We start from the raw sequence: 10,213 nt of genomic DNA, 5'->3' as shown, positions 1-10,213 counted from the left end.
GATGGATGGGTGCCCAAGAGGAGGTCCACCCAGGGGCTGACTCCCTACCGTGTCTCCCCGACCAGCTTACCTGGACCACCATCAAAAACTGTTACGAAACATAACCTGGTTCTTACTCCTACTCGGGCCCCTGGTTACAATAATTCTTTTACTGATCTTTGACCCCTGCCGTCTTTTAACCAAGTTGTTTAGCTTGTTCTCTCTAGAACACAGCAGTCTTCTAGACAAGATGACAATAATGCAAAGATTCCAGCCACTCCTCAGAACGGGTCCCGCCAAAATAACAACAGAAGTCACCCTGGGGCCCCTTAACACAACGGAGCTCTGGGCTTCCCTGGTGGCGCAGTGGTTGAGTCCGCCTGCCGATGCTGGGGTCACGGGTTCGTGCCCCGGCCCGGGAAGATCCCACATGCCGCGGAGAGGCTGCGCCCGTGAGCCATGGCCGCTGAGCCTGCGCATCCGGAGGCTGTGCTCCGCAACAGGAGAGGCCACAACAGTGAGGGGCCCGCGTACCGCAAAAAAAAAAAAAAGAATGGAGCAAGAGCTCCATGACCCCCAACTAGGTAGCATCTGCGAGCCCCATGCCAGCCTGAAGAAGCTGCAGAAGACAGACGTTCACCCTTCATCTTCCCAATAAAATATCACGGGGTTCACGTTTCTCAGGGGAGATTTGGGGTAAGAGATAGATGGGCCCCTGGGCTGAGCAGCTGGAGCTTGCCAAGCAGAGGAAACTGGAGCTCTGTTTTCCCTGACACTCCAAGGACAAAGTCAGTGGCAGGAGCTGAGCCCTGCTGGAGTAAAGAGATAAGACGACCACGTCTATCGCTCCTGAGGTCAGGGAAAGCTCCCTGACTGCACATGTGCAGGAAGCCTCCTCGGGGGTCAAAAAGGGAGGGCGTGCCAGCCCATAATGTGTTGTCAAACTTCCCGTTAGCCTTTGTGTTGGAATCTTTTTTTTTTTCTTTTTGTGGTACGCGGGCCTCTTACTGCTGTGGCCTCTCCCATTGAGAAGCACAGGCTCCGGACGCACAGGCTCAGCGGCCATGGCTCACGGGCCCAGCCGCTCCACGGCATGTGGGATCTTCCCAGACCGGGGCACGAACCCACGTCCCCTGCATCGGCAGGCGGACTCTCAACCACTGCGCCACCAGGGAAGCCCGCGTTGGAATCTTTCTTGTCAAAAAGATACACACTTGTCAGGAGGGCCCCAGGGCAGGTCAGATGTGGGTAAAGAGGCGAGGTAATGGGCCAGAGGAAGACAGAGATCCGGGAGAGCCGCGCTGTACAGACGAGCCGAGCACCCCTTCACTTCTCATCAGGGAGGACGCCCACACCCTCTCTCTCCAGGTGAGTATTTCTGCCTCCTCCTGTCTTCTATAAGCTACTTCTCTAGCCCACATGTTGTGCTGTGCTTCTAATAAGAAACTTTATACCTGCTTTTTAGTTTTTGCCTCCTTGAAACATTCTTGCTTTCAAACAGGGCAAGAGCCAGGGCAACTTATGCTGCAGGGGAGCGAGGCCAGCACCCCAAGCCTTGGTGAGTGGGGTCTGAGAGGACCAGGGCAGGCAGTGGAATGCAGCCACGGAGGGAAGACTGGCCTCGGGGACCCACACAGCGGCGGGAGCAGCCCAGCGGGCACGGGGAAGGCGGGTTGCCCAGGGCTCACGTGCTGCCCAGGGCAGGGACTAGGGAGCCCAGGCAGGGGCGTGTCCACAACAACAGGGCTGGAAACCCAGGGGCGGCAGAGCTCGGTGGGGCTGCTTGGCCTTCAAGGACCATGATGGGCTGGGGGACGGGAGCCTCAGGGCTTCGCTCAGCCAGATGTGCTGCAGGCACAGGGCTGGGCTGGGGCTGAGGACGAGGTCAGGATGGACAGGTGGGTCTGAGCGAGGACAGAGGGAGGATCCTGGCTAGCACAGGGGAAGGAAAGGCCACCCCCATGGCAGGGGGCTGAGGGTCCGGTCCAGGACAGTGGGGCCGGCTTGAGTCCCAGGGCAGTGGCAGGCGGGGTGGCGGTGGGCTCTGGGCTGGGGCCGGGGCCCAGGACAGCGGGAGCGCCGGGAGCACAGCAGGCAGGGCTGGCCTGGGCTCCTGTGTGCCCCGAGCTGGCCGCACAGGGGAGGGGCTGAGCACGCAGCTGAACAGGCTACACAAGGGGCGGGGGGAGCCAGGGCCTGAGGGCCGGGAGCAAGGCCTGGGGGGCCGGGAGCGGGGAGGCAGAGGGCAGGTGACCCGGCAACTGGAGGGAGAAGCGACCAGAGCAGGATGCCGGGGTGGTGGGAGAAAGAGGGTGAAGCTCGGAAGGCCAGGAGCTCCTCTGAGAGGGGCCCACGGTGCGACAGGGGCTCTGCCAGGGGAGAGGGGTCGGAGACAGGGTGGGCACCTAGCGACTCCAGGGAACAGAGCTCAGCCCCGGGAACGAAAGGAGGCAGGAGGGAAGCTGCACTAGGGTGAGGGCTCGGGGGTGGGCCAGAGGGGCAGGGGTGCTGAGGGCCAGAGCTCCAGGGACAAGTGGCAGGGAGGCAGCAGGTGAGCAGGGGGCTGGGAGGGCAGGGGGCTGCCTGGGAGCTTTGGGGGAGCAGGTAGAGCTAGTGTAGGTAAACCTGGGCCTGGGAGGGCAGGGGGCTGCCTGGGAGCTTTAGTGGAGCAGGTAGAGCTAGTATAGGTGAACCTAGGCCTGGGAGGGCAGGGGGCTTCCTGGGAGCTTTGAGGGAGAAGGTAGAGCTAGTGTAGGTAAACCTGGGCCTGGGAGGGCAGGGGGCTGCCTGGGAGCTTTAGTGGAGCAGGTAGAGCTAGTGTAGGTGAGCCTGGGGCTGGGAGGACAGGGGGCTGCCTGGGAGCGTTGGGGGAGCAGGTAGAGCTAGTGTAGCTGAGCCTGGGGCTGGGAGGGCAGGGGGCTGCCTGTGAGCTTTTGGGGAGCAGGTATAGCTAGTGTAGCTGAGTCTGGGGCTAGGAGGGCAGGGGGCCGCCTGGGAACTTTGGGGGAGCAGGTAGATCTAGTCTAGGTGAGCCTGGGACTGGGAGGGCAGGGCCCTGCCTGGGAGCTTTGGGGGAGCAGGTAGAGCTAGTGTATATGAGCCTGGGACTGGGAGGACAGGGGGCTGCCTGGGAGCTTTCGGGGAGCAGGTAAAGCTTGTGCAGGTGAGCCTGGGGCTGGGAGGGCTGGGGGCTCCCTGGGAACGTTGGAGGAGCAGGTAGAGCTTGTGCGGGTGAGCTTGGGGCTGGGAGCGCAGGGAGCTGCCTGGGCGCTTTGGGGGAGCAGGTAGAGCTTGTGCAGGTGAGTCTGGGCCTGGGAGGACAGGGGGCTGCCGGGGAGCTTTGGGGGAGCAGGTAGAACTAGTGTAGGTGAACCTGGGCCTGGGAGGGCAGGAGGCTGCATGGGAGCTTTGGGGGAGCAGGTAGAACTAGTGTAGGTGAACCTGGGCCTGGGAGGGCAGGGGGCTGCCTGGGAGTTTTGGGGAAGCAGGTCGAGGTAGTGTAGCTGAACCTGGGGCTGGAGGACAGGGCCCCAGGGGCTGCCTCAGGGGTTCTGGGGAGCAGGTAGAGCTTCTGCAGGTGAGCACACGGCTGGGAGTGTAGGGGGCTTCCCAGGAGCCTTGGCGGAGCAGGTAGCGCTAATGCAGGTGAGCCTGGGTCTGGGAGAGCAGGGGGCTGCCCATGAGTTTTGGGGGAGCAGGGAGAGCTTCTGCAGGTGAGCCCTCATCCGGGATGGCAGGGGGCTGCCTGGGAGCTTTGGGGGAGCACGTAGAGCTAGTGTAGGTGAGCCTGGGGCTGGAAAGGCAGGGGGCTGCCTGGGAGCTTTTGGGGAGCAGGTATCGCTACTGTAGCTGAGCCTGGGGTTGGGAGGACAGGGGCCTGCCTGAGAGCTTTGGGGGAGCAGGTAGAGCTATTGTAGCTGAGCCTCGGGCTGAGAGGGAAGGGGCCTGCCTGGGAGCTTTGGGGGAGCACGTAGAGCTAGTGTAGGTGAGCCTGGGGCTGGAAGGGCAGGGGGCTGCCTGGGAGCTTTTGGGGAGCAGGTAGAGCTAGTGTAGGTGAGCCTCGGGCTGAGAGGGAAGGGGCCTGCCTGGGAGCTTTGGGGGAGCACGTAGAGCTAGTGTAGGTGAGCCTGGGGCTGGGAGGGCCGGGCGCTGCCTTAGAGCTTTGGAGGAGCAGGTAGAGCTAGTGTAGGTGAGCCTGGGGCTGGGAGGGCAGGGGGCTGCCTGGGAGCTTTGGGGGAGCACGTAGAGCTATTGTAGCTGAGCCTCGGGCTGAGAGGGAAGGGGCCTGCCTGGGAGCTGTGGGGGAGCACGTAGAGCTAGTGTAGGTGAGCCTGGGGCTGGAAGGACGGGGGGCTTCCGGGGAGCATGTGGGAGCAGGTAGAGCTAGTGTAGGTGAGCCTGGGGCTGGGAGGGAAGGGGGCTACCCTGGAGCTTTGGGGTAGCAGGTACGCCTTGTGCAGGTGAAAAGGAGCCTGGGAGGGGTTGGGACTGCCCTGGGAGCTTTGGGGAGCAGGGAGAGCTTGTGCAGGTGAGCAGGGGTTTGGGAGGACAGGGACCTGCCCAGGACCTCAGCAGACCAGGTACTGGGGTGAGCAGGTGAGTAGGCAAGTGTCATAGGGTGCAGGGACCGTTGGTGCTGTGGGCCCAGCGCTCCAGGGACAGTAGGCAGTCTGACGCCAGCTGAGCAGATGACATGAGGATACAGCATCCCTGAGCTGAGCCCAGAGACCTGAGCCTAGGGGGCTGGGAGGGCAGGACGCAGGGCAGCTGGCAGTGGGGGCAGAGCAGGGAGTCCTACAGGAGAGCGGGCTGGGGGCCCCCCTGGGGTGTGCGGAGGGCCCAGGGCAGGAGAGAAGGGGCACAAGGGCAGGGACGACTCAGGCCTGAGATGGTGAACCGGAGCGCAGATGGGCAGAGGCTAGACACTCGATGGACAGGAAGCCCGGGCTCAGCTGAGGGGCCAGGATGAGGGGTGGAGGCAGGTGAGGGAGCATCTAGATGAGGGGAACCTGAGTGCCCTGAGAAAGGAGAGCAGCCTTTCCGCTGGAGCTCAGGGGGCTGGTAAGGCCGGGCGCAGGGGGCTACCCCAAGAACTCAGGGGAGCAGGCGGGGTTGTGCAGGGCAGCAGGGGGCTGCGAGGGCAGGGGCTGCCCCAGGTGCGCCAGAGTTAGAGGAAGAAAGGCGGAGGAAAAGGGAGCCCTGATCTGCTGGGAGGGGCTTTGTGGATGGCAAGGCCAGGTGGAGAGGGAACCTGGGAGTGCAGGTCTCTGGGGCTGAAGGGGCATGGGCGACCCTGAGGGGACCCAATGGGCCGCAGTTCTTGTATCCAGGGTCCCAACCCTGTTCCAGGAGACTGTAGGAGCTGGGACAGGAGGGGTGAATGTGCAGAAGCGAGGTGGGGTTGACAGGGCAGTGGACCTGGCAGAGGGGAAACGAGGGGCTCTTTGGGGGCTCAGACGGGTCTGCATACCTGGGCTGCGCAGAGCAGGGTCAGAGGGGACAGGTCCAGCCGGGGAATGGGACTTGGGGTGCTAGCACCCTGCAGGCGGAGAAGGCCAGGGGCAGTGCAAGGCTCCCGGGATGCCAATGGGCAGAGCTGATCCAGAACACAGGGGCCCTGGGTGGCAAAGAGCAGGCCAGGACAAGGGGACAGGAGCAGAGCAGGGCAGTGGGCTCAGGGAGCAGTAGCCACTGGTCAGGGCTCAGACCGAGGGCCTGATCAGGCCAGACACCCACAGGAGGGTAGGGGCCCCGGGGATCTGTTAGACCCTGGGCTCAGTGGTCACCCAGCACTGGCCCCCAGCTGTGCCTGGAGCCCACAGCTGCAGACGCAGGGACCTGGGGTGGGAGACAGCCATGCTGGGCCGCTGGTCTTCAGACTCTCTGGAAGCACATAGTCTCTGGGCTCAACGGTGCCCCAGGCCTGCACGCCTGATGCCCTGCCCGGACCCTCGCAGGGGTGAGGCCCTGGCAGTCACACGGCCTCCTCTCTCACAGCTTCTGCCACGGCCCCGGAAGTCTACGCTCTGCCTCGCAGCTGTGGGGACACACCTAGTGACACAGTGGTCGTGGGCTGTCTGGTCTCGCGCTACTTCTCTGAGCCAGTGACCGTGACCTGGAACTCAGGCGCCCAATCCAGCAACGTGCACACCTTCCCATCCGTCCGAGGGTCCTCGGGGCTGTACTCTCTCAGCAGCATTGTGACCGTGCCTGCCAGCACCTCGTCCGGCAAGACCTTCACCTGCAACGTAGCCCACCCGGCCAGCAGCACCACGGTGGACAAGCGCATCGGTGAGAGGACGGGCCGCAGGGAGGGTGTCCACTACGAGACAGGCCCAGGGTCAGCCTCCCACCTGAACGGACCGCACACCAGGGATGGTGAATCCCGCCCAGGGTGTCACGGGAGGCCTGTCTCTCTCCCTCACCTGAAGGCCTCCCAGGCTCAGGGAGGGGGTCCTCTGGGCATTTCCACCAGGTCCAGGGTGGGCACAGGCTGGACGCCTCCCCCAGCCCCTGGGGCCACAGAGGTGGGCACAGGTCTCACTGCCAAAACCTGTCCCTGCCCTAAGCCCAGCCCTGGGCCATCCCCAACCCCGGTAACCTCCAGTCTGTTCTCTGCAGAGATCAACGGCCCAAACCCCTGTTCCAGGTGTCCCAAATGTCCACGTAAGTCAGCCGGCCTCATCCTACGCACCTCGGGGGTGGACCTTGACCAGCTGTGGCACTGGGGGGGAGGGATGGATGGGTGCCCAAGAGGAGGTCCACCCAGGGGCTGACCCCCCACCATGTCTCCCCGACCAGTCCCTGAGCTCCCAGGAGGACCGTCCGTCTTCATCTTCCCCCCGAAACCCAGGGACATCCTCACAATGTCCCGAAAACCGGAAGTCTCCTGCATGGTGGTGGATGTGAGCAAGGAGGACTCCGATGTCCAGTTCTCCTGGTATGTGGACGATGTAGAGGTGCGCACGGCCAAGACGAAGCCAAGGGAGCAGCAGTTCAACAGCACCTACCGTGTGGTCAGCGCCCTGCCCATCCAGCACCAGGACTGGCTGAAGGGAAAGGAGTTCAAGTGCAAGGTCAACAGCAAAGGCCTCCCGGCCCCCATCGTGAGGACCATCTCCAAGGCCAAAGGTGGGTCAGGTGGACGGGCGCAGGAGGGTCCCTGGGGGCCAAGAGCAGTGACCATCGTGCTAACAGCCATACCTCTCCCCACAGGGCAGCCCCGGGAGCCGCAGGTGTACATACTGGCCCCATCACAGGAAGAGCTGGCCAAGAGCTCAGTCAGCGTCAGCATAACCTGCATGGTCATCGACTTCTACCCGGGCGACATCGACGTGGAGTGGCAGAGAAACGGGAATCCGGAGCCACAGGGCAACTATGGCACGACCCCACCCCAGCTGGATTCGGCATCCCTCCCCTCTCCATGCCCCCCGAGCACCCCGAAGCCCAGTGGCCGACGCCTGCCCTTGAGCCCCTCGGGCTGCCCCTGTGTGAGCCTGAGATCAGCCTCCGGCTGCCTCCTGACCCCTAGAGTCCCCCAGACCATGAGCTCCGCACACACCTGTCAGTGCCTCACCTCACCACCACACACCTCCATCTGTGTCTTTCACACGCACACACACGCCTGCACCCCTGGGCCGCCACCCGGTCCCAGACTCCTCCCTCACCAAGGGAGACATTGTCAGTCTGAACTCTGAATCCCGTTGTGACATCTGTGGTGTGATGTCCATGGTGTGGGGTCCAAGACAGAATGGTTGGTATGAGTGGAGGAGGGGAAGAGAAGGTGATGCAATGGGCTGAATATCTCCCCCAAAATCCATACATTGAAGCCCTAAGCCTCTAATATGATGCCATCAGGCGGTGGGCTTGGGGAGTTGATGAGGTCATCAGGGTGACCCCTGTGAGTGGGATTAGTGTCCCTGTAGGGACCCTATAGAGCTTCAGTCCTTCTCTATGGTAGGACATAGCAGGGAGACGCCATCTGTGAACCAGGAAGCGGCCCTCACCAGACACTGAATCTGCCGGCTCCGTGGCCTTGGACTTCAAGCCCCCAGAGCAGTGAGGGCAAGTGTCTGCCCTCCATACATGTGTGGTGCCTTGTTGGAGCAGCCGGACGAACTGAGACAGGAAACCCCTGGCCAGGTGCCCCCCACCCCCAGGACCGAGGTGGGCTGGCAGAGCAGCGGCAGGGCTGGTGAGATGCGGGAAGTACCCGCCACCGTGGGGCGTAGGCACGTGAGACCCCTGGCGCGCACGTGCTGCTGAAGCCCCCACGTGTGCTCAGCTTGCATGGGGCGGGCCTGGGGACGGGCCAGGCCAGGGCTGGGGGTCGTGTGGAACTCTGCTGGGCTCTGTCCCAGTCCACGGGCTCCTGGCACTGCTGCTGCCACGTCACCAGGCCCGCCCAGAGTCACAGGGACAGTCAGCCTGTGGGGGAGGGCACGGGGAGAGCAGCCTGGCCTCCCCAAAGAGGCTCTTACAGGCACCCCCAGACGTGGCTGAGCCGCAGCACGAGGGAGGGACCAGCCTGGGCACCCGTCTCGCTGTCATCCCTGTGGATCCGTCAGGCTGCTCTCCAGGCTGGGATCACCATTGCAAAGTCACAGCCAGGGCCTGCCCGGCCCCGGCCCCACCCGGCACGGATGTGGGCAGGGGCTGGGGCCGGGGCTGGGGGCCATAGGTGGAGGAGTTGGTCACAGCATCAGCCTGACTTGGGGCTGGGTGACAACTCCCCACTGCCACCCCTAGGGTCTTTTCAAATGCAGGCTGCAGAGGGCCAGGCCCGGGGAGAGGCCAGTGGGGGCTGTAGAGCTTGCCCACGGCCAGGTGTGGGGAGAGCGAGACCAGGCAAGGGGCCGGCAGCGTCAGTGATACAGACAGACCCAGGAGGGCACAGTGCACAGGACGAGGTGGCGTACCAGCTGTCAGGCAGCTGGCTCTGGGCTCCCCAAGTGTGTCTTCATCCTGGGGGTGCGTCGATGACTGTCCCCACCACTCACGGCCCACCCTCTGTGCTTCTGTCCACCGTGCAGACCACCACTGCTCCGTCCCTCTGCCCTGACGTTGGCAAGTCCCAGAAGGCACCTGCTCCTTTGTCCTGGATCCCAGAACAGAGAAGCCCAGACAAACTGCAGCCAACGCGGCAGCGAGAGAGAAATAGACCCTGACATCACAGCCTGTTCACCTGGGGGCTGTGGTCACAGTGCACCCTGGTGAAATCTGGCTGATACAGCCACCCTCAAATGCCGCTGAGTGAAGTAAACTCAACAACAAGCACAAATGTAATAACCACATGTGATGTGCGCACAGTGTCCTGACTTTTACAGGGTTTTCAGAGACTGTTAGTCAGGGTCCTCAAGAGAAACAGAACCAATAGAACATAGATGGCAGAGAGTTATAGATAGATAGATGATTGATAGATAGGTAGATAATACATACCTACATATGATATAGCTATATATGTACATATGTACATCTATAGATAGAGTTAAAATTCAGCTAAAGATAGACATGGATATAGAGGACATACATATATCGACATATAGAGACAACAAGATTTCTTTCAAGGAACTGGCTCTCGTGTTTGTGCGGGGCTGCCTGGCACTTCTGAAATCTGTGGGGCAGGCCAGCGGGCTGGAAGCTCAGGCGGGAGTAGGTGCTGCTGTCTTGAGGCAGAATTCCTTCCTCTCCAGGAAGTCTCAGTTTTGTTAAGTCCTTCCCTGGTTGGATGAGGCCCGCCCGCATCATGCAGGGTCATCTCATTTACTTGGAGCCCACTGACTGTAGATGTTAACCACATCTACAAAATACCTTCACAGCAACGCCCGGACTAATGTCCGAACACACGGCCCAGCTGAGTGGGTCTATGACTCTGACCCTCACAGGGACCTCCTCTCCTTTCGTACTCACAACACCCCAGGAGGCAGGGGCCACTGTCACAATCTTACCATGGAAGCCCCTGTCCGAGAGGACACCCTGCCTCTGGGGAGGATGCCAGGGCTTCATCTATGTCTTCTGATGTTCTTTCCACTGCCCACACTACCTCTTAGAGAGACTCGACAACACCCTCCTCATCTGATTCCTGCCCTCGGGGACAGGCTGTCTGAGGACATCCCTCCAGCCTGGAGATGTTTGGAGAGACAGAAGCCCTGGAAGTCCTGTGAAGGTGCATCCATTTATCTACCGGACAACTACTCACCCAATGGCAACTCTGCCATCATCGCTGGACACTGAG

General features: G+C 62.0%; 1 gene segment (V, D, J or C); it reads left to right on the top strand.

Moving 5' to 3' along the window:
- Positions 1-1,480: 1,480 nt before the first annotated feature.
- On the top strand, positions 1,481-8,244 carry LOC112408536 (immunoglobulin heavy constant gamma 4-like; the record flags this gene model as incomplete). The annotated part of the segment is given in 6 exon segments: positions 1,481-1,537; positions 5,977-6,270; positions 6,601-6,645; positions 6,781-7,110; positions 7,195-7,469; positions 8,089-8,244. Coding segments are annotated over 6 exon segments (1,157 nt in total), but the record flags the coding sequence as incomplete, so codon positions are not given.
- Between the last annotated feature and the right edge of the window lie 1,969 nt (positions 8,245-10,213).

Source organism: Neophocaena asiaeorientalis, unplaced genomic scaffold (genome assembly GCF_003031525.2).
Source record: "Neophocaena asiaeorientalis asiaeorientalis breed wild unplaced genomic scaffold, Neophocaena_asiaeorientalis_V1.1 scaffold476, whole genome shotgun sequence".
Lineage (NCBI taxonomy): Eukaryota > Metazoa > Chordata > Mammalia > Artiodactyla > Phocoenidae > Neophocaena > Neophocaena asiaeorientalis.
This window is presented reverse-complemented; position numbering and strand designations above follow the sequence as displayed.